Source organism: Oncorhynchus clarkii, chromosome 22 (genome assembly GCF_045791955.1).
Source record: "Oncorhynchus clarkii lewisi isolate Uvic-CL-2024 chromosome 22, UVic_Ocla_1.0, whole genome shotgun sequence".
NCBI classification, from domain to species: Eukaryota; Metazoa; Chordata; class Actinopteri; order Salmoniformes; family Salmonidae; genus Oncorhynchus; species Oncorhynchus clarkii.
The window spans coordinates 5,773,977-5,793,301 of record NC_092168.1 but is presented as its reverse complement, the minus strand read 5'-3'; the positions used below and the strand labels follow the sequence as shown (position 1 = coordinate 5,793,301).

General features: G+C 43.5%; 1 protein-coding gene across 1 annotated transcript in view; it reads left to right on the top strand.

The window, feature by feature from the left end:
* Nucleotides 1–19,325, top strand: part of LOC139380049 (striated muscle preferentially expressed protein kinase-like) — a 215,872-nt gene that overhangs the window by 166,604 nt on the left and 29,943 nt on the right. The window contains 2 exon segments of the mRNA XM_071122517.1: nucleotides 12,153–12,321; nucleotides 12,812–12,911. Of these exon segments, the coding sequence (XP_070978618.1) occupies nucleotides 12,153–12,321; nucleotides 12,812–12,911 (269 nt within the window).

The window sequence follows — 19,325 nt, the reverse complement described above, 5'->3', positions numbered from 1 at the left end:
AGTTTATAAAGACTTCATAAAGCTTTCATAAAGTGTTCATAAACACTACATAGATGTGTCACAAATAATCTATGACTCTATGTCATGCCAAATAAAGAGTTCATAAACAGTGGTGTAATTGTAAAACTTGAGTAAAAGTAAAGATACCTTAATATAAAAGTAAAAGTGAAAGTCATCCAGTAAAATAGTACTTGAGGAAAAGTATTTGGTTTTAACTATACTTAAGTAACAAAAGTAAAAGTATAAATCATTTAAAATTCCTCATATTAAGCAAACCAGATGGCACCATTCTCGGGAGGCGAAGGTCGAGTCATGCATTCTCCGAAACATGACCCACCAAACCGCGCTTCTTAACACCGGTTACTTAACCCGGAAGCCAGCCACACCAATGTGTCAGAGGAAACACTTTTCACCTGACGACCAAGGTCAGCCTGCAGGCACCCGGCCCATCACAAGGAGTCGCTAGAGCACGATGAACCAAGTAAAGCTCCTCCGGCCAAACCCTCCCCTAACCCGAACTACAATGGGCCAATTGTGCGTACTTTTGGGTGTCATGGAAAATGTATGGAGTAAAAAGTACATTATTTTCTTTAGGAATGTAGTGAAGTAAAAGTAAAAGTGGTAAAAAAATATAAATAATAAAGTATAGATACCCCAAAAAACTACTTAAGTAATACTAGTATTTTTACTGAGGTACTTTACACCACTGTTCATAAATGTGGCATCATTACCAATGTCAAACGTGTTGTATATGACATAATCCTGTGCTTCTTAAAGGGTGACAAAAGCATGGCTTACAAAGGCTTTATAAATCCTATTAAATTGAGCCATCACAAAACGTCTAAAACCTTGTCATACACCCTGCTGAAAGATTGTAACAGGTTGTAATCGACCCCTGGTCTCCAGCACGGGAACAGAATACCTGGTGGCTAGGTAGTCTCCGGTTCGACTACTCTAAATCATATTGGCTCTGACACACAAACACATGCATTGCTGGTCCATTGACTCATCTAAATTCCCCTCACATCATGAGATAACTTTCATAAATCGGCAGTGCGTTTATAATCTATTTATTGGCACTTTATGTAGTGTCCTGTAATACTTCATTTGAAGTGAGACACGTTTGGTTATTCATAACACATCCATAAAGACTCTATATTACTTGACCCTGTCCCCTCGCTATTGCTAACACAAGAGAGGTCAAATAAAAGTGAAAACAATACAAATACACAAATACACTTGTCCCCGAGCTGGCGGATGAATGGTTCCTGCCTCTGCATGCTGGAGGTACTGCATGTTGGATCCAACCTTGAAAGTAACAACAAAGAAAGTTTAGCTGGTCTGTTAGATATGCCTTTGTCACCACATCTGGATAAGGGCATTTCTCTGCTGCACTGAGAGGACAGATGAACTGCATTGTAGAAATGGTCCTACTATGTGTTATTATTTAGCCTCTATACCTACAGGTTGTATATTAGGGGTGAATCATTTCCCCATTCATTCTGTATGATGATGGAGGCAGGATGGCAGGAACCTCCTTCCTGGCCACATCGCCAAATGGGTCTATTGGGGAAAACAACATTTCAAACAAATTCTAATTAATGATGTGATCAGGAAGATATATTGGATCAGGGCATTAATATGTCAAATTCCATAATAAACCAATAAAGTATGATGTAATTATAATATATAATATATATAGATTCCAAGAACACAGGATGAGATGTTACTATCCTTTGTGCAAGCACTTCCAAGAGTTAATGAACAGTGAGCCTGGTGAAATTTGGGGAGCGCATCATCAGTAGTGTACCTTTGGTTCCTAGGGTGTTTCGGCCTTTCACACTATACACCCTCCCCAAAGGCGGCCAGCGACAGGGTGATCAATCCTACGCTTGCGTCCCATTCCCAATTAGTCATAGGAGTTGCCTTGTTGATGATAGCCAACATCCCATGGGACTATGCATGGCAGGGGCATCCTCCTCCCTGAGTCAAGCATTGTTGACCGCATACCTCCTGGCCCTCTCACTTCGGGGCCCAGCTGGGGTCTTTCCTCTTCATCCAGAGCCACTGACTGCTGCCTTCTGCCGCCTCCGATACAGCTTTGATTGCCGAACGCTGGCTCTGGCCCTTAATTCCAAGGTCTCTAAGCAGTCTGGTTGTAGATGTTGCCACAAAACCTCTGCAGCCCACCTCCACTGGTCGGACTTCTGTGTTCCAGCCATGATGCCGTGCTTCGGCAGCTAGATCGGCATAGCGCAGATGCTTTCGCTCATAAGCCTCATCTACTGAGTCTTCCCAGGGTACTGTGAGCTCAATGATGAAGACCTTCTTGAGTGAACGGGACCAGAGCACCATGTCAGGTCTTAGGGTGGTGGTTGCGATCTCCGGAGGAAACACAAGTTGCCGGCCAATGTCAGCTAGCATTTTCCAGTCGCGGGCCAAGCGCAGCTGGTCTCGCTCTAATGGTGTCGAGCCGCGCTTCGGTGGTTTAGCCCCTTCGTGGACAAAGTTTGTCCGTAAGAGGTGTGATGCTGCTGGGGGTGGTAGGGAGTTGGTGGCAGCTCGCTTGTCCTCCAGGGCGGACGCAAGGTTTTTAAGGACTTGGTTGTGACGCCAAGTGTAGCGTCCTTGAGTGAGGCTTGTTTTACACCCTGTGAGAATGTGCCTGAGGTTGGCTGGCATGGAACAGAGGGCACAGTCCGGATCTTCACCATACCATTGGTGAAGATTAACTGGTGTTGGAAGGACGTCATATGTTGCTCTGATGGAGAAGCTCAACCGCCTCGCTTCCATGGCCCACAGATCCTTCCAGCTTATCTTCCTCTTCTCCACACTGTCCCATCGAGTCCACTGTCCCTGTTTGGAAAGAGAGACTGCCTTGGCCCACCTTGCAGCCTCCTCCTGATGGCGTACTTCCTGCACTACCATCTTCCGCCGCTCTGGTGCAGTGGCCTTACTCCAAGCAGCACGGCTAGTTAGCCCAAGGCCTCCTCTCCCTTGCTGAACATGACCTACAATGTCAGCATGTCTGAGGGCTGCTGTTGCCTCCTGGACTGCTTTTCCTGGCCTCCATTTGCGCCCAGTTGCCAAGGTCGGCGCGTTGTTGCTCACCACTGGGTCTCGAGATTCATTCAGTGTCATCTGGAGCCTGGTTTTTGAGCACTTGAATTCCTCTGTTAGACTGGTGAGGGGCAGCTTGAGGACACCATCTCCATAGAGGCCTATGGTGGTAAGGCATCGTGGAACTCCGAGCCACTTCTTTAAGTAGCCTGTGACTACTCTTTCCATCTTCTCCACTGTTGAGATTGGAACCTCATACACTGCTAAGGGCCACAACACCCGGGGTAGGAGACCAAACTGCAGACACCAGGCCTTTAACTTTCCAGGTAGCTGGGTGTTGTCGATGGACTGTAGGCTACTACTGATGTCTTTGCGCAGCTGTTGCACCTGGTCTTTGTCCTTCAGGCTTGCATCATACCACCTTCCAAGGCTTTTTACCGGCTGCTCAGACACTGTTGGGATTTGGTCATCTCCGATGAAGAATTTCAGGTCAGAGAGTACTCCCTTCACAATCGAGATGCTGCGTGACTTGGATGGTTTAATCTTCATACGGGCCCAGCTGATGTTCTCCTCGAGTTTTCTGAGCAGTCTCCTGGTGCATGGGACAGTGGTGGTCAATGTTGTAATGTCGTCCATGTAGGCTCTGAGTGGAGGGAGGCGGAAACCAGAGTCGACTCGCTGTCCACCAGCAACCCATTTTGAGGATCTGATGATAACCTCCATTGCCATTATGAATGCCAACGGAGAAATGGTACATCCCGCCATTATACCTACATTCAGGCACTGCCATGAGGTGGTGAACTCTGAGGTGGTAAAGCAGAACTGCAGATCCTGGAAGTACGACTTCACCAGGGTTGTGATGGTGTCCGGTATGTGGAAAAATCTGAAGGCAGACCACAGGAGTTCATGGGGCACAGAGCCAAATGCATTGGCGAGGTCAAGAAAGACTACATGGAGGTCCCTTTTTTCCACCTTGGCCATTTGGATCTGGTGCCAGATCATGCTGGAATGTTCCAAGCAGCCAGAGAACCCTGATATTCCTGCCTTCTGTACAGATGTATCGACGTACGCATTCCTTTGCAGGTACTCGGCCATCCTCTGGGCAATGACCCTAAGGAAGATTTTACCCTCGACATTCAGTAAGGAGATTGGGCGGAATTGGCTGATGTTCACTGCATCCTTCTCCTTAGGGATCAGGACCCCACCTGCCCTACGCCACACTTTGGGTATTATCTTATTTTTCCAAGCTGTTCTCATAAGCCTCCAGAGGAACCTCAGGACGTCTGGTGCGTTCTTATACACTTTGTACGGGACTCCATTTGGCCCCGGGGCTGATGCTGTTCTTGCCCGTCGAACTGTGTTTTCCACCTCTTTCCATGTCGGAGGGCTGGTCTCAATATGATGTTCCGGGGGTTCAATGGGTGGGATATCTGATGGAATGGCCAGATGTTCATGTCGCTTTGAGTCAAAGTTTGTTGTTCTCAGGTGCTCCTCTAGGTCTTTCTTTGTTGTTTTTAGAGCTCCACTTTTTTCCTTTGTGAAGAGACTTTTAAGGAACTTGAAGGGATCTTTATAGAATCGAGTTCTAGTTTGTTCTTTCTTCCTTCTGCGTTTCCGTAGGTTCTCTGCTCTGCGGAGGGATGCCAACCGGGTTTTGATATCAGCCTGAAGTGCCTCTATGCCCTCCTTTTCCACTTCCGAGGCCTTCTTCCACTGTTTCTTAAGCTGTCGCCTTTCTTGAACGAGGCGCTTGATTTCTTGTTGCCTCCTGGAAACTGGTGGGGTTGGAACCTTTCTCCCGCCTTTTGCCTCTTCCACTCCAAATCTTTCTGTCCCGTACTCATAGATAATGTCCCCCATCCTCTCCAACTTCTTCTCCACTGTGCCTCGAAGTTTCTCGAGGGTCAAGGTAAGGTCAGTATTCACTGTTTCCCACAACTTCTTGTCACTGGCGCCAGGCCACTTCACATACGGCCTGTGCCCTGGTAGTCTCCTCTCGACTGCAGGTCTGGGAGGCTCGGTGAGTTCCACTCCTGTTGTTGGTTCCACCTCAGTTGTTACTTCGGTGCTTGAGTTTACGTCCTCCATGACAGTGGTGCTGATGCACTGCAAACTATGGTTTGCGTCCAGTTGCTGTGCTTCATTCGACTGATTTGATCGCTTTCGCAGAAAGTAATCAATGCGAGGCCTCTGTCTCTCTTTACCCAAACACCCCTTCTTCCCCTGGTGGATCCTCAACCCATGGTGTGATGTAACTTTCCTCCAACCACAGACACATACCTGCATCTGTTTGTGGCCCGCTGTTGCAGCAGAACTTGTGACAGTTGCTGTGGTGTTCTCTTGTGCTGTGCTCTCATTACTCGTAGTCGTTTCCGGTCCAGTCGTTACCATGTTGTCAGCCGATGAGTCATCTTCCGCCCCCGCTCTCGCAGACTCTAGGGGTATTCTCGTATGTTGACTTTCTGTAGCTAAAAGCGGGTGTTTCCAACATACTGCGAAGCATGGGAAACTACAGAAATGGGAAGCTACCCCATGACTGTCCCAGTGGGGTCTATTCCCTCCTGTCAGCCGTCTCTCCGTGCCGCCACAAAGACTTTCCCCTGTTGTCAGCTGATCTTTCTCAGCAGTCACTGGACAAGTCCAGATATTCAGATTCCAAGAACACAGGATGAGATGTTACTATCCTTTGTGCAAGCACTTCCAAGAGTTAATGAACAGTGAGCCTGGTGAAATTTGGGGAGCGCATCATCAGTAGTGTATATCAATAATCAATAATCAATAATATATAATATAATTATGATTGGCGTAGTATATTTGTCATGTTGTCTTTCCATTAGAAGGGTTTCAACATCTTCTGCGAGTTCCCTTTCCCTCTCCTCCTATGGAAGACAACAACGTACGCCCGATGCCACTCTGTCACTCATAGCCCATCACAGGTCACCACTGCATTTGAAGAAACACAAAAGATAGATATTTTAAAACAATGTCCAAGAGTGAATAGATGGATGCTCAAACCATAACTTTTATCAAATGTCTTAAATGAAAGATGTTTGTCTGTCCTAACCTATCAGCGATGTTGGCAGTTAGTGCAGCAGTCTGGGAATGAACTTGTTGAGGAATGGGGTGAGGTAGAGGAGGAGGGCATCTCAAGCACTGGGGACAGCTTGGATCTCAGTGCCTTCATTGGCTACCTCAAATCAAATTTATATAGCCCTTCTTGCATCAGCTGATATATCAAAGTGCTGTACAGAAACCCAGCCTAAAACCCCAAACAGCAAGCAATGCAGGTGTAGAAGCACCTGGAGAGCTTATTAAGAGATAAGAGTCAAAGCAACACAGGAACCAATGCAATAACAACCAATGCAAAGAAATGTATATGCTGCATCTCAATCCAATAACAACAAACGGAATGCAATTAATACATTTCATTTTTAAGACTAAAAAACAAATAGACCCAGCTAGCTAGCTAACTTTTTTCTGAGCTAGACTCACCTTCAATAATAAGGATTTTCCACTCTGTTGTCCTGCACAAACAGTATCTGTAACAATACAAAAGTAAATATTATAGGGACTATTTAGGCCTCTTTCATTTACAAGTCTCATGACAAGAGTGTGGCTTTGAGATATAGCTAATTGAGTACATAAGGGGGATTTCTATTTAGCTGAGCCTATTAGCTACAGTACCAGTCAAAGGTTTGGACACACCCACTCATTCAAGGGTTTTTCTTTATTTTTAATATTTTCAACATTGTAGAATCATAGTGAAGATATCAAACCTATGAAATAACAGATATGGAATAATTTAGTAGTCAAATCAAAATATATTTTCAAAGTAGCCACCCTTTGCCTTGATGACAGCTTTACACACTCTTAGCATTCTCTCAACCAGCTTCATGAGAAATGGGTTTCCAACAGTCTTGAAGGAGTTCCCACATATGCTGAGCACTGGTTGGCTGCTTTTCCTTTACTCTGTGGTCCAACTCATCCCAAACCATCTCAATTGGGTTGAGGTTGGTTGATTGTGGAGGCCAGGTCATTTGATGCAGCACTCCATCACTCTCCTTGGTCAAATAGCCCTTACACAGCCTGGAGGTGTGTTTTGGGTCATTGTCCTTATGAAAAATAAATGATAGTCCCACTAAGTGCAAACCAGATGGGATGGCGTATCACTGCAGAATGCTGTGGTAGCCATGCTGGTTAAGTGTGCCTTGAATTCTAAATAAATCACACACAGTGTCACCAGCAAAGCACCCCACACCATCACACCTCCTCCTCCATGCTTCACAGTGGGAACCACACATACCGAGATCATCCGTTCACCTACTCAACATCTCACAAAGACACGGCACTTGGAACCAAAAATGGCAAATTTTGTCACGACTTCCACCGAAGTCGGCTCCTCTCCTTGTTCTGGCGGCGTTTGGCGGTCGACGTCACCTGCCTTCTAGCCATCACTCTTCATTGTTCCATGTGTTTTTCTCGCACACCTGGTTTACATTCCCTAATCATACTACATATATATTCCCTCTGTTCCCCCCATGTCTTTGTGTGGAATTGTTTTTGTTATGTGTTTTGTGTGACGCGCCAGGCTGGTTTCTCCGGGTACCATGTTCAACCCGTAGTATGTTTAATTGTTAAACATTTTGCATCTTTGTGACTTTGTTGCGCTTTTCACTTTTGCCTTTGGTTGGAGGTTTATTTGACGCGGTTGAGTCCGTCTGTTGCCAAATAAAGTGTGCGCCTGATCACAACTCTCTGCCCTCCTGCACCTGACTTCTACACTAGAATTGGACTCATTAGACCAAAGGATAGATTTCCATCTGTCTAATGTCCATTGCTTGTGTTTCTTGGCCCAAGCAAGTCTCTTCTTCTAATTGCTGTCCTTTAGTAGTGGTTTCTTTGCAGAAATTCAACCATGGTCTGATTCACGCAGTCTCCTCTGAACAGTTAATATTAAAATGTGTCTGTTACTTTAACAATGTAAAGGATTTATTTGGGCTGCAATTTCTGAGGCTGGTAACTTTTTCTGAGGATGGTAACTTGAAGAAACTTTTTCCAGATTGACTGACCTTCATGTCTTAAAGTAATGATGGACTGTCATTTCACTTTGCTTATTTGAGCTGTTCTTGCCATAATATGGACTTGGTATTTTACCAAATAGGGCTATTGTCACGTTCTGACCATAGTTCTTTTGTGTTTTCTTTGTTTTAGTGTTGGTCAGGACGTGAGCTGAGTGGGCATTCTATCTTGTGTGTCTAGTTTTCCCATTTCTATGTTTGGCCTGATATGGTTCTCAATCAGAGGCAGGTGTTAGTCATTGTCTCTGATTGGGAACCATATTTAGGTAGCCTGTTTTGTGTTGGGTTTTGTGGGTGGTTGTCTTCGGTCTTTGTGTCTATGCACCAGATAGGACTGTTTCGGTTTTTCACATTTGTTGTTTTGGTATTTTGTAGTGTTTATGGTCTTTATTAAACATGTTGAACTCTAACAACGCTGCGCTTTGGTCCGATCCTTCGTCCACAGAAGAAAACCGTTACAGAACCAGCCACCACAAAAGGACCAAGCGGCATGGTAATGGGCAGCAGCAGCAAAGTCAGGAATTCTGGACATGGGAGCGAGATCTGGACTGTGTCACTACTTGGGAGGCGATAGACAGGTGGGCGGTCGAACCAGGGAGAGTGCCGGAGCCCGTCTGGGATTCTCTGGAGCAGTGTGAGGAGGGATACCGGCAAATGGAGTCTCCCCCCGAGGCAGCCCCGGGGGGAGGCACACAGGAGCGTGGCGAAGTCAGGTAGGAGACCTGCGCCAACTTCTTGTGCTTACCGAAGAGCGAGAGAGACCGGGCAGGCACCGTGTGATGCTGTGGAGCGCACGATGTCCCCAGTGCGGGTGCATAGCCCGGTGCGGTACATACCAGCTCCTCGTATCGGCCGGGCTAGAGTGGGCATCGAGCCAGGTGCCATGAAGCTGGCTCTACGCATCTGGTCTCCAGTGCGTCTCCTTGGACTGGCATACATGGCACCAGCCTTACGCATGGTGTCCCCGGGTTCGCCAGCACAGCCCAGTGCGGGCTATTCCACCTCGCCGCACTGGCAGAGCTCCAGCTCTCCGGTGGCAGCCCCCCGCACCAGGCTTCCTGTGCGTGTCCAGAGCCCAGTACTCCCTGTTCCTCCTCCCCGCACTCGCCCTGAGGTGCGTGTCCTCGGCCCAGTACCAACAGTGCCGGCACCACGCACCAGACCTACAGTGCGCCTCGTCTGTCCAGAGCTGCTAGAGTCTCCCGCCTGTCCAGAACTGCTAGAGTCTCCCGCCTGTCCAGAGCTGCTAGAGTCTCCCGCCTGTCCAGAGCTGCTAGAGTCTCCCGCCTGTCCAGAGCTGCTAGAGTCTCCCGCCTGTCCAGAGCTGCTTGAGTCTCCCGCCTGTCCAGAGCTGCTAGAGTCTGCCGCCAGTCTGCAAGGAGCCACCAGTCTAAAAGGAGCTGCCAGTCTGCCAGGATCCGCCAGAGCCGCCAGTCAGCCAGGATCCGCCAGAGCCGCCAGTCAGCCAGGATCCGCCAGAGCCGCCAGTCAGCCAGGATCCGCCAGAGCCGTCAGCCAGCCAGGAGCCGCCAGAGCCATCAACCAGCCTGAGCTACCTCTCAGTCCTGAGCTACCTCTCAGTCCTGAGCTGCCCCTCAGTCCTGAACTGCCCCTCAGTCCTGAGCTACCTCTCAGTCCGGAGCTGCCCCTCAGTCCGGAGGAGTTATTTTAGTCCAGAGGTGTCCCTCAGTCCTGTGGGCCCATTTATTAGGGTTCCCAGGTCAGGGTCGGCTGCGAGGGTCGCCGTTCCTAGGAGGAGACTGAAGCGGACAAAGGGGGGGGGGGGGGTACTGTCATGTTCTGACCATAGTTCTTTTGTGTTTTCTTTGTTTTAGTTTTGGTCAGGACGTGAGCTGAGTGGGCATTCTATGTTGTGTGTCTAGTTTTCCCATTTACAGCTATCTTCTGTATACCACCCCTACCTTGTCACAACCCAAATGATTGGCTGAAACACATTAAGAAGGAAAGAAATTAACTTTTTAACAAAAAGTTCCAGGTGCATTCCAGGTGACTACGCCACGAAGCTGGTTGACAGAATGCCAAGAGTGTGCAAAGCTGTTATCAAGGCAAAGGGCAGCTACTTTGAAGAATCTCAAATATAGCATACATTTTCATTTGTTTAACCCTCTTTTGGTTACTACATGATTCCATATGTGTTATTTCATAGTTTTGATGTCTTCACTATTATTCTACAATGTAGAAAATAGTAAAAATAAAGAAAAACCCTGTAATGAGTAATGTAAACTCACCCCATTCCGTACAAATGTGCGCAACCGCAACATTCAAACAAGGCTACAAAGATAACGAATGGGACTGTAGCGACTGTGTTGACGTCAAAATCGGGGGTGTGAACTAGGTTTCTATTCAAGCGTTGATAGACATGGTAATGGCTCTATAGTATTGGAGAAAAGTTGAAAAAACTGACCCTCCGTTACATCTTGACGTCTCATGTCGTAACGTACAGCACGCATAAAGCAACTATTTCTGTCTTACAATCTCTCTCCACTTCTATCAGAAATGGACAGTGACGGGGGTAAGGGGGGGATACCTAGTCATTTTTTGCGTCATCACTGCATGCGATCATCATTCTCAAAGCCGCTGTTTACTTCTAAGATCACTTTAGCACTTTAGCCCTAAAAACCAGATTTGAATTCGACACAAACCTTCAAATAGGTATGTAATGACACATTATATAAACTCTTTATAGTGTTTTATTTACATTTTAGAGGCGATAAGGTGATAAGTTGGACAGATCAAGTGAAAAAAAGCAGTTTTCCCACACATCTCCTCTCCTTTTCACTACCACGCATTAGTTTTTCTTCCCCACCCGCAATTTATAAAAAGACCCGACGGGGCTCATTGCCTGCTTGAATTATGCCGAAACGGGCAGCGTTTAGGTCATGTAATTGATTTTGTTGTGAAGGGGAGAAGTTGTGCTTTACAATGGTATTGACATTACAGTTGATCTGGAAGTATTATGTTTTGGGGGCGTTAAAATAAGGGCAATTGTACGGACCAAGGCGATGTACGAGTTTACGTTAGGTGTGTCCTATATTTTTACTGGTACTGTAGCCAGCTACATTCTGTATTGATATAGCTAGCTAGCTTATGCTGCTAGCTATCTAGCTAGCTAACATTAGCAATTGCTGTGAAGTCACCAAAATTATTTGAAATAACTATTGAAGTAGCCATGCAGGCATGTACACAGATAAGGGTCTACAGTACATGTGCCCGAGTACCTGCCCCTTTGCCTTCCCACTCGCCAAGCTCCCTTATAGGTGGTGGTATATATATCTTTTTAAATTGCTTACAGTTTTTCATTTTCTACATAGTGTCACATTCGACATTCAACATTGTCACATTTGACGTTGGTTGTTATGTCACACAGTTATGCCGCATTTATGAATCCTTTATAAAGCATGACATACTGTTGTAGATTATTTGTGACATTTATGTTGTTTTTCTGAAGGCTTTGTGAAGGCTTTCTGATGCCTTTATGAGCTGCACATAATTTAAAGGATAACTCCACCACTTTCAACCTTATTTTCATTCTCCATCACAATTCCATTGTCTACATATGAGAAAATTGCACATTTCTATGTTTTGTAGAAATAAATATAAAGTTGAGAAGTTCTACTCAATGACATTTAAAACATTTTAAAATCTGTGATTTTTAAACACTATGAGATTCTTGGTGATGTGGGGAGCATTGAAAATACCCTCCTTATGGCTAGAAACTCATTGTAAGATTTCAAAATCACAGTTGTTGTTTTCTTTTAATCCTACTCTATGATTTCAAAGAAAAGCATTTTTTAGGACCTTTCTTATCTTTTTTCCCACAGATCATATAAATGCACTATTTTCCCAAATGTAGACAATGGTTTGGTGGTGGAGATAATGAATATGAGGTTGAAAAGTGGCAGAATTTCCTTTAAAGCGTGTCCACATTATATGCATGTTTATTTTCATGAAATTTGATTAATTCCAGAGTGACATATTGTTACTTTGTTTTAGGATGATACATTGTTGTGCGAGAGTAGTCACATCACCTTTGTGTATGATGACAACGAATGCTCCCTTGTGCTGCTCAACACAAGTCCAGAAGATTCAGGGGTGTATACCTGCACAGCCAAGAACCTGGCTGGTTCTGTGTCCTGTAAGGCTGAGCTCACCGTGCGCTCAGGTAAGCCTTGGGGTACCATTCAATCAAATATGCATTCCAGTATTGACACAGAGGCATAGTCGTCTGATGTTTTCAGACCTCAAAGTAGACGAATGATGAGATATATCCACATCCTAGGCCACCAGTTGTATCGTTTCAGCTATATTCTTTAATCCCCAAATTACAGGAAAATATTAGTACCGTCTAATTTCCTGGTTGTTTTATTCTGTGATTATCTTTTCAATTAATTTAGGATATTTGAGTAGACAGCCGGATCTACACAACCGAAGTCGAAGGACATGGATTCATCTTGATATTAGACTACTTTTGTGGACTAAAAACATCTGACATACTTTCATTTTGGAGTGAACAGTCAGATTGTTGAGATGCAGCTATGTAGAGGCAGATTAGCAGTTGGGAATGTGATTAACACAGGCCCGAATACTATGAAATGTGGGCCTGTAATTAGGCTACATTGTAATTGTGTCCTCACTTCTGTGCTACCTTGCAGTTAAAGAAGACAAGGAGGATACAATGGAGGACGAGGAGACCGTTCTCAGGAGGACGCGCCGGCTGACTGACTACTATGACATCCACAAGGAAATAGGGAGGTGAGGCACCGGTTTGTAAATAAAGCTATAAAAAAAAGAGTCACAAACTAGATGGTAATTTTCCATGAAAAAAAATAGTGAGACCTGCTTTAATTCTTTAAAAGTATTTTTGTGGTAGTGGAAGATTTTAGATTTGAAAAGCAGAGAAGTAGACTAAGATTTCATACGCTCTAAGTTTTTGTCTAACTTGTTGGGAAAGTGATCAAAGTAGCTGATTTGTGGTATAGACCTTTTCACACTGCATTGTTCTTAAACCTGGGATATCCTCACTGAATGAAAATACATGTTTCTGGGTTGAACATTCCAGATCACTTTCCCTCAAACTAACGGTTTTCAGAAATTATCAAGGTGTCACACATATACAGCTTCGGCACACCCAGTGTGAACATTGGGAAACGAATGGGCTGGTGTTCAGACGATATGAACGGATCTGTAAACCCGATGTGATTGGGTTGAATATTCACAAAAAACTTACCCGGGAATGAACAGCATCTCTCAGGGTGTCCTGACAATGTGTACTGCAGTTGTGTGTGTGTGTGTGTGTGTGTGTGTGTGTGTGTGTGTGTATATATGTCTGGAAAAACTCCCGATCACTTTTACAAACCTACAATACTCACTCTCCCACCTCATAAATCTCTGAACCTTGCCGTGGTGAAGGCGTCAAGGCATGCGTACTAAGTGGTGAAAATGCTAGCTGGAAAATGCTAGCTAACATTATTGCTAATTTGCTACACCAGCTGCAGTAGTCAACACTAAAATAATCTTTAGGCTTGTTTAGAAAACATACCGTTACTCTGTGTTGTTACTATCAAACATCCAATTGCAAAACTATGGTTGTGCATTCCGGACAAACTGGTAAAACACACATTTGTTTCCCTGAAAGGAGCTAGTAATATTAACGTTAGGCTATACAATGCTACTTTTTCAAACATCTAAACCCACTTTCACATTATACACTCACAAAAAATACAAAAAAGAAACATTTGTTAAATTGTTATCTTTAAATACATTTAGGAAAAACGTTAACCATTCATACACAAATGAGTAGGCCTAACATTAGCTAGGTAGCTATACACATCACAAAATTAAAGTCAAGTCTATTTGTCAAATACACTGGCTGGGCGTTAAACCGTAAACGAACTATACAGGTATTCATTCGTGGACAGGTTTGAATTTACACTTCACCTTATATAAAAGCATTTTAATGTTTGATTTGTTATCTTAAAAAATTCAGTAACAACTCCAAAAAAGGATGGCACTCATCCATTTTTATGTCCAAAAAGAACTGCCTTTAGCTGAGAACTGAGGAAGTTTGCTTGCAATACCAAGAAGTCAAACAACTTTGGGAGGTAAAGACCCCAAGAAATTGGGCAACTAACCCTAGTGGCAAACGTAAGAACTGCAGTCAAATAGTTTGGAGAATAATACTTCTGTCAAGGAAACGTTATTTAATTTTATTTTTTGCAAAATAGAGGCATATTAAGACAAAAGAAACAAGACACAGTGTTAATGCCGGAATTGAACAAATAACTCTGCAAATGGTAAGCATTGGCCGAGTAACAAGCTAAAAAATAGGATTTTGATTCCCATTCAATGTTTTATAAATAGGACTTCTTCACTGTCAGTTTTGTCCTATTATTTTTGGTTGAACAGTAAAGCAATCAGAATGGAGAAAACACATTGAAATCACTTAGACTTCATTTGTTGCCATCCTAGTGAATATTTACAACTTGTATCATTCAGAAACATCAAATACTGTCATACAGTCAAACATTTGTAAAATCACTTAGAATTCATTTGTTGCCATCCTAGGGCATATTTACAACTTGTATCATTCAGAAACATCAAATACTGTCATACAGTCAAACATTTGCAAAATCACTTAGAATTAATGTGTTGCCATCCTAGGGCATATTTACAACTTGTATCATTCAGAAACATCAAATACTGTCATACAGTCAAACATTTGAAAAATACAGTGATATGATATTTCGGCCATATCGCCCAGTGTTAGATATACAGTCCCTTTGGAAAGAATTCAGACCCATTTACTTTTTCCACATTTTGTTAGGTTACAGCCTAATTCTGAAATGTTCCTCATCAATCTACACCCAATAAACCATAATGACAAAGCAATAAAACAGTCTTTTTGACATTTTTGCTAATTTATAAAAATATTTATATTTATAAATATTAAATTTACATAATTATTCAGACCCTTTACTCAGTACTTTGTTGAAGCACCTTTTGCAGCAATTACAGCCTCGAGTCTTCTTGGGTATGATGCTACAAACTTGGCAAACCTATATTTGGGGAGTTTCTCCCATTCTTCTCTGCAGATCCTCTGAAGCTCTGTCGGGTTGGATGGGGAGCATTGCTTCAACAGCTATTTTCAGTACACTCCAGAGATGTTCGATAGGGCCACTCAAGGACATTCAGAGACTTGTCCCAAAGCCACTCCTGCGTTGTCTTGGCTGTGTGCTTAGGGTCGTTGTCCTGTTGGAAGGTGAACCTTTGCCCCAGTTTGAGGTCCTAAGCACTTTGGAGCAGGTTATCATCATCCTGAAAATCCTGAAATTTCAATCCCTAACTATAACATCTCCCGACAAGATAGAACTGCCAAAGGGGGCGGAGATCTAATCTACTAATCTACTGCAGAGATAGCCTGCAGAGTTCTGTCATACTATCTAGGTCTGTGCCCAAACAATTTTAGGTTCTACTTTTAAAAATCCACCTTTCCAGAAACAAGTCCCTCACCATTGCCTATTGTTATAGACCACATTCAGCCCCCAGCTGTTCCCTGGACACCATATGTGAATTGATTGCACCCCATCTATCTTCAGAGCTCATACTGTTAGGTGACCTAAACTGGGACATGCCCTCTTGATCCTACTTGAGACGCAGACGTCTCAACTAGGCACCTGGAAATGCAAATGCGCTACGCTAAATGCTAAATGTACTCGTTAAAACTCAAATGTTCATTAAAATACACATGCAGGGTATTGAATTAAAGCTACACTCGTTGTGAATCTAGCCAACAAGTCAGATTTTTAAAATGCTTTTCGGCAAAAGCATGAGAAGCTATTATCTGATAGCATGCAACACCCCAATATACCTGAAGGGGACGTAAACAAAAGAATTAGCGTAGCCGGCGCTACACAAAAACGCAGAAATAAAATATAAAACATTCATTACCTTTGATGATATTCTTTGTTGGCACTCCTATATGTCCCATAAACATCACAAATTGGTATTTTTCCCGATTAAATCCGTCCTTGTATAGCCTGTCTAGTTCAGGAAAAAAGCTCTCTTCCAACGCAAATTTTTTTTTTAAATTATATAAGTTGCCTATATTCTTTGACAAAACACTTCAACCTACTTTTGTAACCCAACTTTAGGTATTTGTAAACGTTAATAAGCGATCAAATTGATCACTGGGCGATCTGTATTCAATAGCAGCTACTCAAGAAAATAATGTCCATTTTTCAATCTTCCGAAATCGATTGTTGTAGGCTGGATGGAATGACGGATCTATTGGTCATGTCTCAAAGGATTTTTGTCAATGAAAATGACGTTTTTGGCGACATCGTGTGGAAGCTGTAGGAATTGCATCCGTGTCCATATTAAATTTGGTGTCCTTTAACCTGTTAGAGCTCTAGGGGCGCTATTTCATTTTTGGATAAAAAACGTTCCCGTTTTAAGCGCGATATTTTGTCACGAAAAGATGCTCGACTATGCATATTCTTGACAGTTTTGGAAAGAAAACACTCTGAAGTTTCAGAATCTGCAAAGATTTTGTCTGTAAGTGCCCCAGAACTCATTCTACAGGCGAAACCAAGATGATGCATCACCCAGGAATTAGCAGAATTTCTGAAGCTCTGTTTTCCATTCTCTCCTTATATGGCTGTGATTGCGCAACGAATGAGCCTACACTTTCTGTCGTTCGCCCAAGGTCTTAGCAGCATTGTGACGTATTTGTAGGCATATCATTGGAAGATTGACCATAAGAGACTACATTTTCCAAGTGTCCGCCTGGTGTCCTGCGTCGAATTCGGTGCGCAATTGCCAGCTGCTTCAACTTTACCATTTGATTCAGGGGAGAAAGCATGTGTCCAAGAACGATGTATCAATGAAGAGATATGTGAAAAACACCTTGATGATTGATTCTAAACAACGTTTGCCATGTTTTCAGTCGATATTATGGAGTTAATTTGGAAAAAAATTTGCGTTTTGAGGACTGAATTTTCGGATTTTTTTTGGTAGCCAAATGTGATGTATAAAACGGAGCTATTTCTAATACACAAGGAATCTTTTTGGAAAAACTGAGCATCTGCTATCTAACTGAGAGTATCCTCATTGAAAACATCAGAAGTTCTTCAAAGGTAAATGATTTTATTTGAAGGCTTTTATGTTTTTGTTAATGTTGCGTGCTGGATGCTAACGCTAATGCTAACGCTAAATGCTAACGCGAAATGCTAACGCAAGCTAGCTACTTTTACACAAATGATTGTTTTCCTATGGTTGAGAAGCATATTTTGAAAATCTGAGATGACAGTGTTGTTTACAAAAGGCTAAGCTTGAGAGATGGCATATTTATTTCATTTCATTTGCGATTTTCATAAATAGTTAACGTTGTGTTATGCTAATGAGCTTGCTGATAGATTTACACAATCCTGGATACAGGGGTTTTTCATAGCTAAACGTGACGCAGAAAACGGAGCGATTTGTCCTAAACAAATAATCTTTCAGGAAAAACTGAACATTTGCTATCTGAGAGTCTCCTCATTGAAAACATCTGAAGTTCTTCAAAGGTAAATGATTTTATTTTAATGCTTTTCTGTTTTTTTGTGTAAATGTTGCCAGCTGAATGCTAATGCTAAATGCTACGTTAGCCATCAATACTGTAACACAAATGCTTGTTTTGCAATGGTTGAGAAGCATATTTTGAAAATCTGAGATGACAGTGTTGTTAACAAAAGGCTAAGCTTGAGAGCTAGCATATTTATTTCATTTCATTTGCGATTTTCATGAATAGTTAACGTTGCGTTATGGTAATGAGCTTGAGTCTGTATTCACGATCCCGGATCCGGGATGGGGAGATCAGAAAGGTTAAACAATACATGAAAGTGGCGCATGGATACTTTTTTCAGCTTTCAGTGACCAGTTTTTCTTGCGCTTTTCGATGAAACACACGCTCTGTTATAGTCACAGCCGTGATTTAACCAGTTTTAGAAACTTCAGAGGGTTTTCTATCCACACATACTAATCATATGCATATACTATATTCCTGGCATGAGTAGCAGGACGCTGAAATGTTGCGCGATTTTTAACAGAATGTTCGAAAAAGGAGGGGGTAGAATGAAGAGGATTTTATTAACACCCCGGCCGTCCTACAATCTAAGCTAGATGCCCTCAATCTCACACAAATTATCAAGGAACCTACCAGGTACAACCCTAAATCCGTAACCATGGGCACCATCTTAGATATCAACCTGACCAACTTGCCCTCTAAATACACCTATACTGTTTTCATTTTTCTACGGCTGGCCATGCTTTCCACCTGGCTACCCCTACCCCGGTCAACAGCACTGCACCTCCCACAGCAACTCGCCCAAGCCTTCCCCATTTCTCCTTCTCCCAAATCCAGTCAGCTGATGTTCTGAAAGAGCTGCAAAATCTGGACCCCTACAAATCAGCCGGGCTAGACAATCTGGACCCTTTCTTTCTAAAACTATCTGCCGAAATTGTTGCAACCCCTATTACTAGCCTGTTCAACCTCTCTTTCGTGTCGTCTGAGATTCCCAAAGATTGGAAAACAACTGCTGTCATCCCCCTCTTCAAAGGGGGGGACACTCTAGACCCAAACTGCTACAGACCTATATCTATCCTACCCTGGCTTTCTAAGGTCTTCGAAAGCCAAGTCAACAAACAGATTACCGACCATTTCGAATCCCACCGCACCTTCTCCGCTATGCAATATGGTTTCAGAACTGGTCATGGGGGCACCTCAGCCACGCTCAAGATCATAAACGATATCTTAACCGCCATCGATAAGAAACAATACTGTGCAGCCGTATTCATTGACCTGGCCAAGGCTTTCGACTCTGTCAATCACCACATCCTCATCGGCAGACTCGATAGCCTAGGCTTCTCAAATGATTGCCTCGCCTGGATCACCAACTACTTCTCCGATAGAGTTCAGTGTGTCAAATTGGAGGGCTTGTTGTCATGGCCTCTGGCTGTCTCTATGGGGGTGCCACAGGGTTCAATTCTTGGGCCGACTCTCTTCTCTATATACATCAATTCTGCTGGTGAGTCTCTGATCCACCTCTACGCAGACAACACCATTCTGTATACTTCTGGCCCTTCTTTGGACACTGTGTTAACAACCCTCCAGACAAGCTTCAATGCCAT